General features: G+C 38.3%; 5 protein-coding genes across 7 annotated transcripts; 1 reads left to right on the top strand and 4 right to left on the bottom strand.

Moving 5' to 3' along the window:
- Window positions 1-355: 355 nt before the first annotated feature.
- LOC103329533 (uncharacterized) lies at window positions 356-3,841 on the bottom strand. The gene is made up of 3 exons (XM_008232010.2): window positions 2,709-3,841; window positions 1,992-2,069; window positions 356-1,847 (listed from the first exon to the last, which is right to left on the bottom strand). The coding sequence occupies exons 1-3, from the start codon at window positions 3,690-3,692 to the stop codon at window positions 579-581; spliced, it is 2,331 nt and encodes a 776-aa protein (XP_008230232.2). The 5' UTR covers window positions 3,693-3,841; the 3' UTR covers window positions 356-578.
- Window positions 3,842-5,469: 1,628 nt separating this feature from the next.
- LOC103329534 (uncharacterized) lies at window positions 5,470-6,134 on the bottom strand. The gene has a single exon (XM_008232012.2). The coding sequence runs from the start codon at window positions 5,839-5,841 to the stop codon at window positions 5,635-5,637; it is 207 nt and encodes a 68-aa protein (XP_008230234.1). The 5' UTR covers window positions 5,842-6,134; the 3' UTR covers window positions 5,470-5,634.
- A 2,308-nt stretch (window positions 6,135-8,442) lies between these two features.
- Window positions 8,443-10,711, top strand: LOC103329561 (Pentatricopeptide repeat (PPR-like) superfamily protein). The gene has a single exon (XM_008232050.3). The coding sequence runs from the start codon at window positions 8,513-8,515 to the stop codon at window positions 10,409-10,411; it is 1,899 nt and encodes a 632-aa protein (XP_008230272.2). The 5' UTR covers window positions 8,443-8,512; the 3' UTR covers window positions 10,412-10,711.
- A 54-nt stretch (window positions 10,712-10,765) lies between these two features.
- On the bottom strand, window positions 10,766-14,169 carry LOC103329562 (Pentatricopeptide repeat (PPR) superfamily protein). Its single transcript, XM_008232051.3, has one exon. The coding sequence runs from the start codon at window positions 14,049-14,051 to the stop codon at window positions 10,974-10,976; it is 3,078 nt and encodes a 1,025-aa protein (XP_008230273.2). The 5' UTR covers window positions 14,052-14,169; the 3' UTR covers window positions 10,766-10,973.
- A 688-nt stretch (window positions 14,170-14,857) lies between these two features.
- On the bottom strand, window positions 14,858-18,376 carry SCAMP3 (Secretory carrier membrane protein (SCAMP) family protein). 3 transcript variants are annotated; one of them, XM_008232013.3, is made up of 12 exons: window positions 18,089-18,376; window positions 17,449-17,550; window positions 17,262-17,324; window positions 16,905-16,938; window positions 16,693-16,815; window positions 16,412-16,474; window positions 16,233-16,326; window positions 16,001-16,046; window positions 15,837-15,904; window positions 15,531-15,579; window positions 15,238-15,303; window positions 14,858-15,133 (listed from the first exon to the last, which is right to left on the bottom strand). In XM_008232013.3, exons 1-12 carry the CDS (start codon window positions 18,140-18,142, stop codon window positions 15,047-15,049), a joined length of 849 nt encoding a protein of 282 aa, XP_008230235.1. In that variant the 5' UTR covers window positions 18,143-18,376; the 3' UTR covers window positions 14,858-15,046. The 3 variants fall into 3 exon arrangements, with proteins under 3 accessions (XP_008230235.1, XP_008230236.1, XP_008230237.1); XM_008232014.3 differs by having other exon boundaries at window positions 15,238-15,323; window positions 18,089-18,284; XM_008232015.3 differs by lacking the exon at window positions 17,449-17,550 and having other exon boundaries at window positions 18,089-18,284.
- Window positions 18,377-18,659: the final 283 nt, after the last annotated feature.

Below are 18,659 nucleotides of genomic sequence, written 5' to 3'. Positions count from 1 at the left end.
GGATGAACAATAACAAAGGGATGGGTTGCTGTTATGGAATTTTGGGGGGATGAACAGTAACGTTCGTAATGGAACTTCAAAAAAACTGACGGAAAGGGTAAAGTGAGATGGTTTTTTAAACGTTGGGGGATACTTTGAGCCGTTTGCAAACACAGGTGGTAATCTGAGATAAGTTGGAAAGCACAGAGGGCATGTACATAATTAAGCATTCTATGTATTGCGGACACAACACAATTCAACATTTTACTATACCGGAATTTCTCGACATTCAAAATTCGACTTCACCCAAGACCATTTTAACCTCCTAGTCCTCGCATTGGAATATAACTTCTACTAATAAATAAGGGCACCAATAGAATTTAATGCATCACATTGATCTCCATTCTGCGGGTATTATGTTCAACCATACACTGGACCAGCAAATACAAAAACGAGAAAATTGGCATCATGGAACACAAACTATCAAAATCGGTAAACAGAATACAAAAGAACCAAGCAATTTCAAAATGGTGGCTCTTCTCATCGCCTATTGTAGTTTAACTTCAGTGTGCTTGGTGCAGCAGAGCATGCCATAACTTTCACCTTGATTGCTGCCTACCTCTTCCCCTTCCAAAATGACGACCCCCTCTATGAGACGGTCTCCTTCCACGATTAGAAGATGCGCCCGGATTAAATTGCTGCATGTCCACGTTGCCTGTATTTGCAACAGGCTGTGGCATATTACAGTTCTGTTCAACAGGCAATCTATTCGACAGCATTCCTTGGTCTGCATTTAAGGTCGGGTGAGTAGGTTGGCCTTGTAAACCTATCCCGAATGCATTTTGGTTGAAACCATGCTGACCCACCATCCCCTGTGGATACATGGGTCCTGCAAAAGCATTCAATTGTTGACCTGGTGTGGGTTGGCCCTGTAAACCTATCCCAAATGTTGTTTGATTGAAGCCATGTTGACCCATCAGCCCCTGTGAATACGTTGGTCCTGCAAAGGAATTCAACTGTCCACCTGGTAAGACAGCACCACAAAGAAATCTCTGACCTTCAGCCTGCGGGTAGAATGGCAATCTCTCCGGAATAGGCATTTGATAAGGATATTGATGATTATAGCGTGAAGGCCATGGTGAACTATTATTTGGAAATCCATTTGGGAAGGATGTATTTTGTTGCTGAAACGGCATCCCATTTGTCCAAACTCCATTTGAAGTTGCGTTCATACCAGTGGCCTGTGTAGCAGCTGGAAATGGTGGAACTAATCCAGTCCCACCAACGAAACCTTGTGGTGCTGCAGAAGAAGATGGACAATAACCACGATCAAATGATGGTGCAGCTGGAGAGAAATGATGTTGGTGTTGATTGGGAGGCAGCTGACCTGCATCCTTTGGTGTTTGCTGGGGTGAAGGTTGATCATTTTTCCAGGGTCCAGGCTTGTTTTTACCCTTTTTTCTGTTGTTTTTCCTATTGCCAAGATTCTGGTCATTCATTCCTCTCTTTGTCATTTTTTGCATTCTCCTGTATTCAGCCTCTTTCTCATCATCTGAAAATTCCGCCTCATCTGACACCTCTTCATCATTTTTACCAGATGCATCATAACCCTTTTTGTAAACATCCTTGTTATTGAGCACATGATCTGCAAACTCCGGAACGAAAGAGACCAAAGTGCCTGCTTGTATTCCAGCAGGGATTTCACTTTCTGAATTGTATCTCACCACATAGTAAGGGTGTATGACAGGTCCGAAGATTTCATCTATCAACCCCAACGGAGATCTGCTTTCGGTTATCCAAAGAATTGAACCCTCGTTTAGAGGGTTGTGCTTCTCAACCCCTTCTACGATCGCTTGGGTACCAAGGATCTGTAAAATTGAAATTGACATCAAACTCAAACATTACCACAAATGTGCATCTTCTGGAGTGTCAACTAGATTCTACATTTTCAACGACACCAGAGATTGATGGAGTCCATGTTACAATATAGGATTACTTGCTTATGAGCTTACCGATAAAACAACTCCCACAGGCATCATCTGATGATGTGGTTCCAAGGTCACATTCACTGGAGGAATAGGTGGAAGTACCTGCAAAGGTCAAAAACAATATGTTTCAAGCTATTTGCAGACATATAACTGCAGAAAGCTAATTTCATTGACGGTTTACACAGAAGATGGCTAACAAAAATTCCAGAGTCAGTTCTGACAAGTAAAAGTAGCCCAAGTTAAGAGACATTGAAAAATAAAACCTAATATTATCATGCTTCATTAACTCCAACGCACTTAATCTGCTAGAGAGTATTCAAACCAAAATACTGGCAATCCTGGAATCCACTAAATATGAGACTTATATGATAGAAAAAGAAGATCAATTCAACTTGTGTTTAGATAGTGAGAAGGAGAGCCGAATCCTCCTTTGTTGCTTGCTTAAAGATCCTAACTACTTTTTCTTTCCCCTTATCCCAACTAAATTCAACTAAGTCCCCATCCAGAAAAGTTGAGGTTGGCTATCTTCTCATCTATCTACACTAAAGCGAAATCAACCAGTACCCCTCAGCTAAGCTAATTTATCAGTAAGGACTCATGAAGTACCATTTCCTCCGTGACTCCAAGCAAATCAATAGAGACTTTTTGTCCACCTCTCGCTAAAAGTTCATAGCAGCTTATCAATTCAAAAGTTCAGTAATGGCTTCAAATGCGAGAGAGTACCAATAAAAAATTTCTTACCTCAAGCTCATTCTTGGACCTAATGGGTCCTTTCAGAGCTCCACCATCATCCTCTTCCTCGTCTCCATCATCAAAAATTCCAGCATCAGTCCAAGCAACCACTTCATCATCATCACCAGCACTTTCATAATCTTCATCAGCACTTTCATAATCTATATAGTGTGTCTTATCTCCCTTCTCCCCTCCTCCATCAGCATCCCGTATCTCACCTTCTTCAATTTCACCAGCCTCGTCGGACTCCTCCACCTCCGCCTTCATTTTCCCTTTCTCGTTTTCCTCCTCATCCATATTATCACCATCATCACTGCTGTCATCATCACTCGAGCTGCTACTCGAAGACGACGATGAGGACTCTGAACTTTCACTCACTATTTCACTCCTAGCACCATTCTCACCTTCAATCTTGGATTTCAAACTTTCATTCCCATTCTCATTATTCTGTGGTTCTCTTTCTCCAGCATTACAACTCACTATTTCACTCTGCATACCATTCTCACCATTAAGAGCCGAACTTTCCTCATGCCTCTCACTCCTCATACAATTCCCACCATCAAGAACCAAATTTTGATCACACCCTCCAAACAAACTGACCTTCCCCAGCTCTTCCTCAATAGAACAACCCAAATGTTCTGATATTTCACATTCCACCTTCTCCACAAAACCACAATCAATTGGCACAGACCCATCAACAGTCGGTTCAGACCCACAATCAATTGGGTCATACACATTAAAAATTTGGCCTTCACAGTCATTTGCCTCTCTAATAAACCCTTCTTCAACCAACTCAACCTTGACCTCCCCTGTTTCTGTCATATCAGGGTTTGGTATATCCTTAAACCAATCCTCTATGGACTCAAAATCCAAGAACGAATCTGCAAACGTCAAGTCTCTGGGATCAACAGGGTCAGGTGGGTCCTTCGAATTCTTGGTCTTTGAAGCTAGATCGAGGTCTTCGAGGGTTAGTTCAGGGATGAGCCCTACCATTTGAGAACGCAGACAAGAAGAACTCGGGTTGAAGAATGAGAAAAGTGAAATTCCATAAGTGCTAGTAGCAAGCGAATATAAATAGTTTGGGGTTTTGCTTTGAAACGGTCAGGTGCTTAAACCCTAGCTAGGGTTTTCAACATCTTCAGCTGAATATAAAGATGGCGAAGTGTTCGGTAATTTGGTTAATTAAATCAAGAATATTTATTAAAAAAATAATAATAATAATAAGGTGAAGCGGCGTCGTTTCAAGAGGTTCATCGAGGAAACAAAATTGTAAACGCACGACCAATAAAAATACTGTATATATATAGAATAAAAATACTATTTGTATAAAAAAATAAAAAATAAAAATCTATATTAGAATGAGGAAAATAAATATATTCAAACATTTTCTTTATATAATATCAAATAAATGGGAAGTTAGTCTATATATATTAGAATGAGGAAAATAAATATATTCAAACAAAGTTGTTCATGTTTAAAATATGACTCATTTGTTAGTCATTTTAGGAAGTTAGTCTTTCATGAGTTATTATTTAATTTTGGGAAACTTTTTAGCACATTATGTTATTTTCATATATTAGTGTCAAGATTATTATGTTATTTTCATATATTTGTGTCAAGAATTAACATGTATTTATACTAATGCCGAGTTTATGTTGTGTGGTCAATCATGCCGCAACACAACATATGAAAATAACTGAGAAACAAATGATGCTGTTTATTTTCATATACTAATGCTGAGTTTATGTTGTGTGGGAACGATGCTGTTTTGTGTCAAGATTATGTTATTTTCATATATTTGTGTCATGATGCCGCATCGGTATATAATGTTATCTAGTTCGAAAAAAATTGCTCATGACATCTCCCTTTCAACTGAGAAACAAAACAGCATCATGGGCAATACTATTAATGAAGGATATTCCATTAGTAATGAAAAAAGGAGTTGAGGGGATCCGTCCCATGTAGTTTCAATGCGATTAAGAGAGGGCTTGTTGTCTAGTTCGAGTTAATTATATATGTTGTTCTTAATCACATTGCTCTTATATATGTTTTTTTTTTTTACTGCAAAGGGTCTAATTATTTTCGACCTCTTCGTTTGGAGAGATTACTTGGGTTGATTTTACTGCACACTCTCCTCCTTGTGTTTGAAAGCCATAATTCCATATATATGTACATATCTCTTGCTCATAATCGAAAGTCAAAAGATTATACCAACGAAGTCTAGCCCAGTAGAAAATGACATCGACTTGTAGATCAGGAGAACTCCATGATGGTACCTTAACAATGTTTATGTGAAAAAACCCCCTCCTCCAATATCGCTTATATTATATATAAAAAAAAGGTCAAAAGATTATTTAATAAATATGAAAATTTCAACTCTATTTTCCACGAGGGTAAGATGATAAAATATGGTTTTTCTATATTGTTGATGATAAAAGCATGGGTTTTTTTTAACATTTTGACTTGCATGGTATTTATTGCATGTAGCTACAAACTGAGCCAGAGGCAGGCATCCATGTACATATCATAAAGAGTGAGCACAGAGTTTTACCCCAACCAAACCTAACACCAAACTTGCCGCCTTCATGTCATAAAAACCATCTTAACTCTCCAGCTTTCACTTTTACCTATCCACTTTGAACATCTTCTTCCAGCTAGTCTCCACCTTACACTGTTTCTATTTTAATTCGACACCATGAACTTTCTTTTTTGTGTAGTCAAAATCGACACCATGAACGCAACTACGTCCCAAAAACCAAATCAAAATCCAAAAAGAAAAACTTCATAGGGATTTTATTTATAAAAAAAACATATCCATGTGAGAGAGTCGGACGCAATGCGTAAGGCGTTGATGTGCAATTTTACACATCTTAAACTAATAATAAGATATAGAAATTGAATTAGGCATTCATAGTAAAGAAGGCCTACTAGCAAACTATCGATAAGATCTAAGAATGGCTCCACAAAACGTACATATGATGGCTCTCCAAGATTTCCAATAAAATGGGACGTAACAAAATCTTGTAGCGGTCTGCATGTCGGCAACACTCGCTCCTCCGCCGCACCGTGAGCATATCCCTGCCGCCGGCTTGCTCCGCCGCACTTGCCTCTTCTGATCCACCAGAAAACAGAACACCACCATTCTGTTTTGGTTTCGGTTTCGGTTTTTGCCCTTTAACTAATTTCTGAGGAGAGCACCCAAAAATGTGATGTGTTGCTTTGTTCGGAGCTGAGAGCAAGCGGAGCCTACAAGTTGAGAAATACGAAATGAAAATTTATTTGTTTATATAATGCATCAGCAGAATTATAGGTCGAGCAAGTCTTATGGTCATCTTGGTTTTTGACCGTTGGATCAGTGTGGATCTGTAAGGTTGGGGGATGGAGATATTCGTGGCTTAAGCTCCTGTTGCAGGCCTGTATAGTTTTGCCAACTGGCCGAGGATGAAATGATGGGCATGGGATATTGGGCGTACGTATGGGTGTAGATGAAGGGCTGACAGTGATCTGGTGATTAATAGGGTTCAGCTGATTCTGTTGGGAGTGAATGTGGGTGGCAGTTGGTAGGTCCTTGGTGGTGATTTGGATTTGGAGTGGGCTTTGGCCGACGCACAGTCAAAGCATTGAAAATCAACGATCATCTTTTTTCCAACTTGGAAACAAAAAATTTGGTTAAGAAAAAAAGATGTTAACTTTTGTTTGTTTGCTGGGAAAATTGGAAAAAGATTTTGACTTTTCCACCATATGTGCATGCTACAATTAATATTTCGTTGTTTGTCTCATCCAAACCAAACTTGTAAAACCATTAGCTCAAATTGACTCGACCAATATAAAACGTCACCACATGAAAAATATGCCCATTTAAGGTGTCATCATATCACATTTAAAACTTCGGTTGGAAAAATCAATTCTAAAAACATACCAAGAGCATCAATCAAGGGAGTAATTTTCGTATGTGTATTCTCCAATAAAAATAAAATATTTTTACTTGTCACATACAAAAATTTTTAGTTTCTATTTCGGTTCCTTGGAGTATTCATCTCTTGGTTCAAGACATAAGGCTGCTAAGTTCTTACTGTGAAGAGATTTCTTTCCAGCATATCTTTCGAGAAGCAAACTTCATTGCTGATGCTTTAGCTAATTTAGTCCATAGTTCGAACCCTTCCCAGCTCTGAGAGCAAGGGCTTCCTTTAAGCTCCTCTGCTCGGTTTTATTTTGATTTAGTTGGGCTTGCGTTCCCTCGTGGTTTTCCTGTTGTAAGGTTTCTTTTTTCCAATTAAAAAAAAAAATCTTATATGATTTTTTAAGCTACAAATCACAATCGTTTGCTTAATAGTTGGTGTCTACAAATTGGTATTGGGATTACCATATTCATGAAATATGTCCATTCTTAAATTCAAGGACCTGCCAACTTATACCATCATAATATATAATTAAAAGATTATAAGTAGTGGATCCAAGATCCGTAATGTAAATATTCCCAAAAAAGAAGAAGAGAGTTTTTCCTTTTTTTATTATTATTTATTTTTTCTCTTTCAAATTCTCCGTTTTCTTGGGATTCCAATTGTGATATGACATAATAAAAGATAACTTATGATTTAATTGATTTTAATAAAAAATGCCAATAACAAAATAAATAAAACTACAAAAGTGATACCTTACGAGTCTTTAAAAGCATTAAATTAATCAATAAAAATATAACCTACCAGTCTTTACACGTGTTTGTAAAACTTGCACCAGTTCGACCCACTTAATTAGAAAGAAAAAAAAAAGAAAAAGGAAACAGAGTGAGTAGAGAAGATATATCCATCTTCTTTAAAAAAAATTTCTATTCTCTCTTTCTTTCCTTTTATTTAATATTTTCCCCCTCTCTTTTTTTTATTCTTTCTCTCTCTCTTTCTTTATTATTTTCCTTCTTCTTCCAGCCTCCCCCTCTTTTTTCTTTTTTAAAAATTTATTTATTCTTTATTTCTCTCTTTGAATCTTTCTTCCCAGCCTCCCCTCCACTCCCCCGCTACTAACTAAACAAAGAGGCTTTCCTTCTTCCATTGTTTGACAATAACAAATAAACAAGAGCAACACGAAACTAAAAAGGAAAAAAATATAGTTGTTCCTTCCTTGCGGTTGGTTTGGCTTTTGCATTAGTGCACAACTGAAAAACAAATGGCCTATTGATTCCATGGTAGACCAACACAACACAGACAGGCTGAGACTTTCGTTGAGCACTTGGTGTGCACACAAGGGGCACTCCACAGCTGTCCAAGGGGTCATCCATAGCCAAATTTCAGGCATTTCAAGGGTGTTAGACCCCTCTTGTCCCAACGTGGGTCCGCCTCTGAGTAGTATCTTTCTTAAAAGAAAAAAAGGTTATAAATAGAACTTTTAAAGCTCTACTTCTTTTTGGAGGATCTTAGCCATACCTTTTCCTTTCCTCTCATTTTCATAACGTGACACCATACAAGCACATGTATTTCTTAACGGAGAAGGAATGTAAATGAGGTTATCCAAGATGAAGGAAATGCTATGAATAAATTCCTATAAATTTATTAGTTAATTAAGTAGTTCAGAATTTAAAAAAAAAAAAATGTAAGTTAGGTTAGTTGACAAAGACAATGAACCCGATTTTTTACACCAAAATTTGATTCCCTCTCTATAGTTAGTAAGAAAAAAACATTTCTCATTTTTTAATTTAAATTAATTATGTAAAACTTCAATATGACTCAAATAAAAAAAGAGAGGCGGGTACTTTACCTAACAAGTTCTCAAACGGCTATATATTTTTCAAAAATCAGTTTTGGCCCGTCGTCCCCATTTTCATGAAGCTCGTCTTCAAACGCCATTGCAGCTCTCTCACATCCTTAAATCTACAGAGCACCAAAAACCCATCACCCAAACAATCCCAAATCCTCCGACTCTGCAAGCTGGGCTTACTCTCCGATGCGATTCGGGTCCTGAACGCCATTGATTCCGGCGAAATCACCCTTAAACCAATCCTATACGCTTCGCTCTTACAAACTTGCACCAACGCTGTTTCATTCAACCATGGCCTCCAAATCCATGCGCATGTCGTTAAGTCTGGCCTCGAAACCGACAGATTCGTTGGGAACAGCTTGCTTTCTCTGTATTTCAAGTTGGTTCCCAATATGTCCGAGACTCGGAAAGTGTTTGATGGTCTTTTTGTTAAGGATGTGATATCATGGACTTCGATGATAACTGGGTACGTTAGGGCTGGAAAGCCTGGAAATTCAATTGAAGTGTTTTATGATATGTTGAAGTTTGGGATTGAGCCAAACGCGTTCACTTTGTCTGCCGTGGTTAAAGCTTGTTCGGAGATTGGGGACTTGATGCTGGGCCTGTGCTTTCATGGAGTGGTGGTGAGACGTGGGTTTGTTTCTAATCATGTTATAATTAGTGCTTTGATTAATATGTATGGGAGGAATTATAGATCGGAAGATGCGCGCCGGCTGTTCAATGAATTGACTGAACCAGGTGCTATATGCTGGACGTCGGTTATTTCTGCGTTCACAAGGAGCGATTTGTTTGAGGAAGCATTGGGGTTCTTTTATTTGATGCATAGATATCATGGGTTGTCTCCCGATGGTTTTACGTTTGGGACGGTATTGGCTGCTTGTGGCAACTTGGGGAGGCTGAGGCAAGGTGGAGAAATGCATGCTAAGGTAATTACATATGGACTTTGTGGAAATGTGGTTGTTGAGAGTAGCTTGGTTGACATGTATGGAAAATGCGGGTCAGTAGAGTATGCTCGACGTGTCTTTGATAGGATTCCCAAGAAGAACTCAGTTTCTTGGTCTGCGTTGCTAGGAGTGTATTGTCAAACTGGAGACTTTGAATCTGTCATTAAGCATTTCAGGGAAATGGAAGAGGCTGACCTATACAGTTTTGGAACTGTTCTTCGCGCATGTGCAGGTTTGGCGGCTGTACAACAAGGGAAAGAAGTGCACTGCCAGTATGTGAGAAGGTGTGGTTGGAGAGATGTTATTGTAGAATCAGCTTTAGTTAATCTTTATGCAAAATGTGGTTGCATAGATTTTGCCCGTAGAGTTTTCACGCAGATGCCAGTTAGGAATTTGATAACATGGAACTCAATGATTTGTGGGTTTGCTCAGAATGGTGGAGGTGCAGAAGCTCTTAGAATATTTGATAGGATGATTAAGGAGGGGGTTAAGCCCGACTATATCAGCTTTATTGGGGTTCTTTTTGCTTGTAGTCATGCAGGTTTGGTTGATCAAGGGCGAAACTATTTTATCTTGATGACAAAGGAGTACGGGATTAAACCTGGGATTGAACATTATTGTTGCACGGTTGATCTTCTAGGCCGTGCTGGGCTACTTGAAGAAGCTGAGAATTTAATAGAGAATGCAGATTGTAGGAATGATTCTTCCCTTTGGGCAGTTCTTCTAGGTGCTAGCACAAGCTGTTCGAACTCCACTACTGCAGAGCGCATAGCCAAGAAAATGATTGAACTACAACCTGACTACCATTTGAGTTATGTTCTTCTAGCTAATGTGTATAGATCAGTAGGCCGATGGGATGATGCCTTGGAGATTGGGAGGATAATGCAAGATAGAGGGGTTAAGAAGACGCCGGGTAAGAGCTGGATTGAATCCAACAGTAAATTGGGTTCTTTTCTTCCTGCGGGTGATGTGGAAATTCCTAGAAGAATAAAATTTCCTGTTGTTATGGATATTGTCTAAAAGTGAGAAGAAATAGGAGTGAACCAACAATCCACTGTCAACCCATCCTTGATAAGATACTCACATTATGCAATTCAAGAAATGGTTGGTGGAGACAATTGCATTGATGCATTCTTCTTAGCTTTTCTCACTTCGATATACAGCTGGGAACTCTACATTTTTTATATCATGAGAATTTTGGTTTAATCTCATTTTGTATGGTTAATTGGTGAGTGAGAGTAGATTTTGACCTAGACTTGTCAAAACAATAAGTTATCTTTTACTGTAGCAATGTTAAAATAATACCGATCACTTGCAAATTTTGGCATATCAGCCTGCATGAAAAATGAACAAGCACATAAAGCTTAAATCAAGTAGCAAAAATTGCATTCAGTGTTGGCATATTATTAAGATTTAATTTAACAAATGGGAAATACAACACATGTTTCGTCAAACCCAGTACTTTTTATACAATCTTCAAATTATTCAGCTGTTTTCCTACCATACATACACAGTATGAGATGCATGCACAAATGCTTTTCTGTACAGTGTAACGCCATTGGGAGTTTTTCACTTCAAATAATTACAAATCCTCAAGATCTGAAGTAGTTTCATCAGCCTCAGCTTTAGTTTCGGAATCTGTTTGATGTTCTGAGTCGAACACATATTTCATCTCTTGGCTAACCAATTTGGCAAGGTCATGCCTATTGGCATCTGTATAGGCATCTCTTACAGCTCTGAACAGGGATTCATTTGGCTCTATTTCTTCATATTTCATCTGGCTGTATATCCGCTTCACACCTTCAACCATACCAGCTTTACCGTAACAACCCACTAGGTTAATATACGTTACAAGGTCTGGTTCCAGGTCTTCATCTTGCATTTTCATGAACATGTTCAGAGCCCTGTCAATTTCCCCAGCTGCCCCATAAGCATATATAGCAACATTGTAAAGAAAAGAATCAAGTTTTACATCAGCTTTTGTGAATTTTTCACACGACTCGAGTGCCATAGCATGCATACCAACCAGAGAGAAAACATAGGTGATGATAGCTTGCCTAGAGTAAGGTTTCCCTTCATTGTAAGATGATTCAAGCTGCGTTACTGCTTCAATTGGAATACCTTTCTTCAATATAGTGAATAATACTTTAAAAGATCCACTATCAGGCAAGAGTTTCCGAGTTACCATCTCATGCAACAATTCTCCACATTCACGTAGCTGCCCGTTAATGGCATAACATGACATTACCTTGTTAAATGAACCAGAGTCTCTTATTAGACCTGAAAGTTTCATTTCCTCTGCTACATCAATGGCTTCATCAAGCATGCCCACATTCTTGTAAAGATAAATCATGATGGCATATGTTATCTCATCTGCCCAACCCTTTGCTCTCAATTTTTCAAAAATCAATTTGGCTTCAGATACCATTCCAAGATCTGCATAGAGATTGATCATACTGTTAGATGCAACAATATCTCGGGGACCCTCTAGATCTTTCAGCCTCTCATAGAGTACTTTTGCTCCATCAAGGCAGTCCACCTTACCATAAGCCTTTATCAGGGATGTAAGAACTATCTGGTTTGCAGAAATTCCCGATTCTTCCATGTGGCGAAAATACTTAAGTGCTTCTTCAACTCTGCCAGATTCTACAAATCCATTGATTAAAGAACCATACACAAATTCATTTGGTTGTACTCCTGAGTTTACCAATTCTTGGTACACATCAACTGCATCAGAAAGCTGACCAAGGCGAGCATAGCATGCAATAAGAGCAGAGAAGGCTAGAGAGTGTGGCTTAAAACCCATTTCACGCATTTCTGTTAAAACATCCCTTGCCTGTTCCACCAAATCACCTCCTGAGAACATTTGAATGAGAGAATTATATGTGCATTTATCAGGCCAAGTCCCATGATTTCTCATGCCCTTGAAGAGAGAAAAAGCTTTATCATAAAGCTTTGCCTTACCATAAGCTTTGATCATAACATTATATTCCACAACATCCTTCTTCTGTCTCGCCGAGTCTTTCTTCCTATAGAATATGGCCTCAGCTTCAGTCCAAAATCCCTTTTCAGCATATGCATCTATAATTGCTGCACGTGTCTTTGATGAAAGCCCACCATTTAATTGACATTTCTCTAAAAAAAACTTCGCCTGATCAAGCTGTCCCTCATTAATATACATCTTGATGACACCAGGAACAGAATGCTCATCAATTCGCACACCAGATTTCTCCATACTCCGAATCACAGTTTCCACATCGTGGACCATGTTTCTCTCACATAATACATGAAGAACTGTCCTGTGAGATACAATATCTGGGGAAAGACCCACCTCTCTGATTTTCCTATAACAGTTCAGAGCAGCATCAATGTTCCCTGCATCAGCATACAGAGACAGAAGAATGTTATAAGTTCTTGTATCAGGAGATATTCCCCTTTCTTCCATCTTACTAAGCAAAGCTTCCGCTTCTGACAAATGCCCATGACTTCCACAAGTAAAGATCATAGTATTGAATGTAATAGCATCCATTGCCACACCAGATTTCATCATTTCTCCAAACACATTAGCTGCATCATCAAGACGTCCTGCCTTCCCATACAAATCAATCAAAGCATTATATGTCGATGTTTGCCGTGGTTTTCGGATAGGGTTCTCTGTATCCGATGAGGCCTTCATCTTTGAAGTGGGGATTCTCCCACCTGTCTTGAAAAGCTCAGTGGACAAGAAATGCTTAAAACTAATAGGCTCTAAGCCAGAATCATTCGCAGAATCACCCATAGAATCTAAATCAAGTTCATTGAGCTCAATCTTGCCATTGCACCAATCCTTATAAAACTTATCTGCCCTATCAAACTCCCCTGCATCCTTCAAGGCCTTAACAACCGTATTCATTGTAACATCATCCGGGAAAATTCCCCTTAGTTTCATGTGCTTGATCCACAAAAGCGCTTCTTTCACAAGGCCTGCTTTCCCATACACATCAACGAGCATTGCATATGTATTGTTCGTCGGTAGAACACCTTTTTTCGCCATTTCAATCCAACAAAGCCTTAATTCATCCCATTTCTGAGCCCTACCCAGCTTTCGAAGAACCACATTATAGTGTATTACATTGGGTACATACTCCTTTTGTGACTTGAACCACTCGAAAACACGCACAACTCTTTCCCACCTTTTCTGTTCTTTGAGAATCACAGTCTGTTCTTTTGGATTCAAATTTTCGCCACACGAATTAAGGGTCTTTTCAACATCGTTTTCGGACTGTAAAGACCGCAAAATCGAAGGCAATACGCCACCATACGCCTTCTTCTTACCATTAATTGAAGAACCTTTTGTGGGCAAAACCAATGTTTCCGAATCACACTGAAGCTTAAACCCTACAAAAGCCCTAGGACCTCTCGAATTCTGCTTCTGAGCTCGTGAAGTCACAACATGGTTAATATTTTGAGGAGTGGACAAGGCATAAGGAACAGGGTACAATTGCCTTCTTGCTAAGCCGTGATTGTGGTGAGTAAAGTTAAATTCTAGAAAGGCCCTAGTTCTGAAAGGACATTGGGGATTTCGAAGCTTACTTGGTGAGAAGGTGCGGTTGTGCATTGAGCTCTGGAAACTTTCTTGCCCTAATTCCATGGAACTGCAACTCTGGCTGTGAAGCATCATGGCTTTGTGCTTTGAATTTTGAAACTTGGTACTCGGGGCTCAGGGTTTTTCAGCTCCTAAAGAATTAGGTTTAATGGAGGACTTAAGTTTCTTATTCCTGCTGCAGCCCCTGGAAGTTGGTCCTCTTTCGTGTAGGAACAAGCTGAGCCTCAGGGCTAAAACCGACAAAAGAAATTTTCGAAATATTGGTTTTTTATTGATTTTTTTCTGTCTGATGTTTAAGTTTCTGTTTCAGTCTCTGCACTTTCTTCTTTTATTTATACCTATCAATTAATTAAAAAATAATTAATCTTTACCAAAAAAATAAGTATATTATTAAAATAATATCAGACAAAATATTCTGTTTATCCCCAGAAATAATTTTTTTTATTTTGGGTTTGTTATTGTGACCATGCTCATAGCCTTCGCAAGATGGCGGCCATGATTTTTATATGGTTGGCACTGAAAAAAATATTGGAGAGGAAAATTGTTATTGCAATTTTTTCTTTGATTGTATTATAAGAAATTAGGTTGAGTATGAGAGATTCTCATGTAGAGGTGGCCTACACTCTCACAAAAAGTTGGGTGTCGGAGTTGGGACACATGCAATGCTTAATTTTTGTGAGAGAACTACTGCATGGGACAGCCCTACACAAGATTTATTCATGCGTTTTATTAATGCTTGCTTAACAAAGTCATGAGAAATTCAAAATTGTACGAGACAATCAAAAGAAGCCTGCCTAGCTTGATTTATCATGGCCTCTGTGACTAAAATTTCAACTATTCAAGGACCAAAAGTATCAAACATAAAGAGTGTTTCTCTAGAATCAAATACGGGGAAACGATATTTCAAGGTTGGACTCAAAAGAAGCACAATCCATCTGACTGCACAACCTAACAAAATTCACTACTATACGAAATCCTTTGGTTTGTGAAGAAACCATTAAACAAAAAGAATATAAGAGAAACCGTGATCCTAACAAGTTGCTATCCAAAATCCTTTTGATTTGGTCATTTCACATTGCTGCCATCATGGTACTTCTTGCTGCCTCACGCTTCACCTCTTCAGCCTTTCCACTGCCTCTGAAATACGTGTATACTTGCTGCGAATACGATACGATGCAAGAAGAGTAAGTTTCTCCAAAGAGGGGAAGAAAAACGACAGAGTAAATCCAGGAGAAAAATGCAAGTCCATTCATCATCTAACCTGAATAACCCAGATGCTGAGAACTGTTTCACAGACGAACAGCCCAAATCCAATGAAGTAAAGTATCTGAAATGAAGAAACAAAGTCTTCACGGGGTCATCAACTCAAAATAAAACTTCAAGATCAAACCACTGTCATAGCAATCTAACAGTTCTAGTTCTTTCCATCATATTGAAACTCTCATCACTAACACCACTAGATTGTTGCCTAGCTAAAAAACAGACTTGTCTCTGTTGCAATTATTGAAGGAGAATATCCAAGCCAACATAGAATAAAGAAAGCTCGAAACTTACCCCAACCGCAGCATTGTAACCCAGCAGTTCTATTGCAGGCAAAATACCTCTGTACACAAGATCAAACCAAAGAAAAATCAGTTTCAGGAGGAAATATGATTAGTGTATATTTGTAATTAATAGAAGAAGATGTACTACAAGAAGAAGGCAAGGTTGTCTATTGGGAGAAAATTTTAGATGACAAGATCTGCAGGACATTATCATGTTGGATACTCATTTGTACTTATTCCCCCTTCATAAACGAAAGAACTAATGTAACAGTAGTCATTAGTAAACCCCGTAGACTGCACAGTGAAGAAAACTTACGTGATAGATTTCCCTTTGAAGACAATTGGAGGAGCAATTGCAGCATAGACACAAAACGCAATGTGGAGCTGCAAATAGAGAATCAGGGCATAGAAGTGAGCCAATTTTCACATCATCTTGAATGCAGAAAATATAACTTTAATACGAAACAAAAATGTACGTACGAGATAAGACAAGAAAAACCCAGCAAAACTCAGAGCACTATCAGTCCTGTAATAGACGGCACACAATTACAAGTATGAATCCTAAACAAAAAGTATAAGATAAAAGATATGTTGGACAAATGTTGTAGAAAGTGCAGAGTCATCGAAGTGATCATTTGCATAGGCCTGAAGCCTCATATACAGTTTTTGCATAGTGATGACAATAAGGTCATATCCATAGAATCATAAGTACCTCATAGCACGATAAAGCGGGCGATACCAGAGGAAATAGGATAGCGGAACACTTGCTATGAAGTAGATTACAGCCAGAAGCCAAATTATTGGACCTGCAAGCAGATAAAAGTTCAGACTAAATCATGAAATAGTTTATTTATAATGGCTAATGGGTCTACACTAAGTCACAGATCAAACCTTCTCCTTTGAACCAGGCTACGGTAACTGCCAGAATATTCCACAGAAGACACACAATCAAACCTGAAAAATGCCATAAGCTTAGTCAACTTAAGCAACCACAGAAAAATTTGATTGAATTAATTAGAAGATCTTTTTGTACAATCAATTTTTAACTCAAAACTACTAAAGTCAATACAAGGAAAAGAGCGAGAAACAAAAAATCTACAATCAAATATCATCTGGCCATTGAAACACCTATGCCGACTATCACAAAAGAAAAGAAATAAAAATTAACATACCCAGATATGTTGTGAACGCAACATACTGGATCCTCTGTAGATGGATTGGTATTTCGTTTGCAATGTCATGATGGATGATGGGGAAAAATGGAGGCCAGTTTTTCTCCTCTATTACAACTCCAGCTGCCAAAAAAAGAAAAAGAAATGGGAAATTACAAATTGTACTTTGGTGTCATATACTCTCTCAAGCACATATCAGAAAATGGATAAACCTCGTGCTATGGCGTCTTCCCGCCGCTTTAGTTCCTGAAAAGAGATGATGGCATTATGAATTCCACTTACTAAATACAAAACTAATTTTTCTAAAAGCATACATTTCTCAACTAAAATCAATGTTGCACGTCAAAATATAAACTTGCATCTGAAGTGGATTTTTCTTGTTGTCATGGCAACAATTTCTAACATGCCTTGGTACAGAAGAGGTGCCTCAAATGAACCTAAATATCGACATACCCACAATAAATTGATAATTACTATAAAAATAACGGTCTGGGACTCCGTTTACAAGATTATCAATTATATTTTATAAGCCCTTTGCAAGCATCATATGAGTTATAATGGGCAATTACCTGTTCCTTCTTTTTCAATTCAACCTCTTTTGCGTGGAGTTCCTTCTCCTTTGCTTGTAAACTCTACAGTAACAAAAATAATAAGGAACAAGAAATCATTGCTCGTTGACAAAAATAAATCATTGATCATAAATGACAGATAGAAAACTTTAAAATATGATTCAACATCTTGCATATGCTGAACAACCTTTGAATTATCAAGAGGAATATCAATTGTTGCATTGCGATCATAGGGTTCAGGAGGAAGAGGTGAAAGCCTCGAGTTTGCAGGGGGGACACTTCCAGGATTCTAGAAATTTAGCAAAACGCAATAAGATGAAGATTAAAAAAAGGGAAAGAAAAAAAAAAAATTCATCTTTGCAGAAATCATCTTTACAGAGTCAGCACATGAGGCAAGCACAATCACCCCAACAATCCACATGAACCCATTCAGATGCTTGAGTTCTACGTAACCCCCCCCAAAAAAAAGGCCTAAGATCCAAACCTTCTAGTTGTTTCCCTTTTCTCTGTTTTCTAACCAACTAAACTGACCATTGAATAACAGAAACAAAGAAACTAGAGATGAACATAACTACACAACCTACATTGTGGGTTTCAATTCACCGTGGAATCAAATACCAAACAGAGACCCAAACCAGTGAAATGAAAAGACATTGAAGATTTAGCACTATAAGCCAGGATTTCAACATATCATCATTTCCAAATCCCAAAGGATCATGTACATGTAAATACACAGACACATACAGAAATCGCGATTGAAGATAGAGACTTCTGTCTATAGATACAAAAACACGTATACGTAAATGCAGGTCTGTATCGGAACTCACCGCAAATGGATTGACCTCGTCATCGGCGAAAGGGTTAGAATCGTACCGATTCATGGGAGCGATCCAAGCTCTGGTGACTGTGAAATGACAATGGGCTCTAAATCGGGAATGTGAGAGTCAGAGTTTTCGGTGATAAGGATCGTCGAACATGGAAAAATGAGAGAGACGTTGTTTTATTGTTTTATTTTTTTGGGTGTGGTTATTGGTTTTAAGGAACGAGAGACGAAGAGAGGCTCTTGGAGCGTACGGCCTTCGTTTTAGTGGAGCTGTTTGTTTCCTGGGAAAATTGAACCAGAAAATCAGAGACGAGATTATAAAGGGTGTTGGGCGGGGAAGGCCTGTAACTTAATACTGTACGTGGCGTGGGGCCTTTAAGAGAATATTTCAGACAATAAAAAATGGGGCAAAACTATATTTTAATAATATTTATTTCTCTACAGTAAGATTTGGAGACAATTTTTTTAAAATATTTTTAAATCGGTTTTTAATATATTTAGTGGTATTTATAATTTATATACATTATAAGACTGTCACGCTCACAATGTTTATTATTTATAATGTATTGTCGAAA

The sequence above is a fragment of the Prunus mume genome, linkage group LG4 (assembly GCF_029339155.1).
Source record: "Prunus mume cultivar Tortuosa linkage group LG4, ASM2933915v1, whole genome shotgun sequence".
NCBI classification, from domain to species: Eukaryota; Viridiplantae; Streptophyta; class Magnoliopsida; order Rosales; family Rosaceae; genus Prunus; species Prunus mume.
Note: the sequence above shows the minus strand (reverse complement) of the source record. Positions and strands in the feature narration are given on the sequence as shown.

Bases quoted from the DNA above. Each gene is read 5' to 3' on its own strand.
- LOC103329561 (XM_008232050.3), top strand. From the start codon at position 8,513: ATGAAGCTCGTCTTCAAACGCCATTGCAGCTCTCTCACATCCTTAAAT.
- LOC103329534 (XM_008232012.2), bottom strand. From the start codon at position 5,841: ATGGTGGTGTTCTGTTTTCTGGTGGATCAGAAGAGGCAAGTGCGGCGG.
- LOC103329562 (XM_008232051.3), bottom strand. From the start codon at position 14,051: ATGATGCTTCACAGCCAGAGTTGCAGTTCCATGGAATTAGGGCAAGAA.
- LOC103329533 (XM_008232010.2), bottom strand. From the start codon at position 3,692: ATGGTAGGGCTCATCCCTGAACTAACCCTCGAAGACCTCGATCTAGCT. The intron at 2,070-2,708 runs GTAAGAAATTTT...TGACCTTTGCAG, and splicing joins GGTCCAAGAATGAGCTTGAG to GTACTTCCACCTATTCCTCC. The intron at 1,848-1,991 runs GTAAGCTCATAA...TCAATTTTACAG, and splicing joins CTGTGGGAGTTGTTTTATCG to ATCCTTGGTACCCAAGCGAT.
- SCAMP3 (XM_008232013.3), bottom strand. From the start codon at position 18,142: ATGAATCGGTACGATTCTAACCCTTTCGCCGATGACGAGGTCAATCCA. The intron at 16,475-16,692 runs GTATGTTAATTT...GGCATTTTTCAG, and splicing joins TGCGTTCACAACATATCTGG to GTTTGATTGTGTGTCTTCTG. The intron at 15,134-15,237 runs GTTAGATGATGA...TCGTATTCGCAG, and splicing joins TCAGCATCTGGGTTATTCAG to CAAGTATACACGTATTTCAG.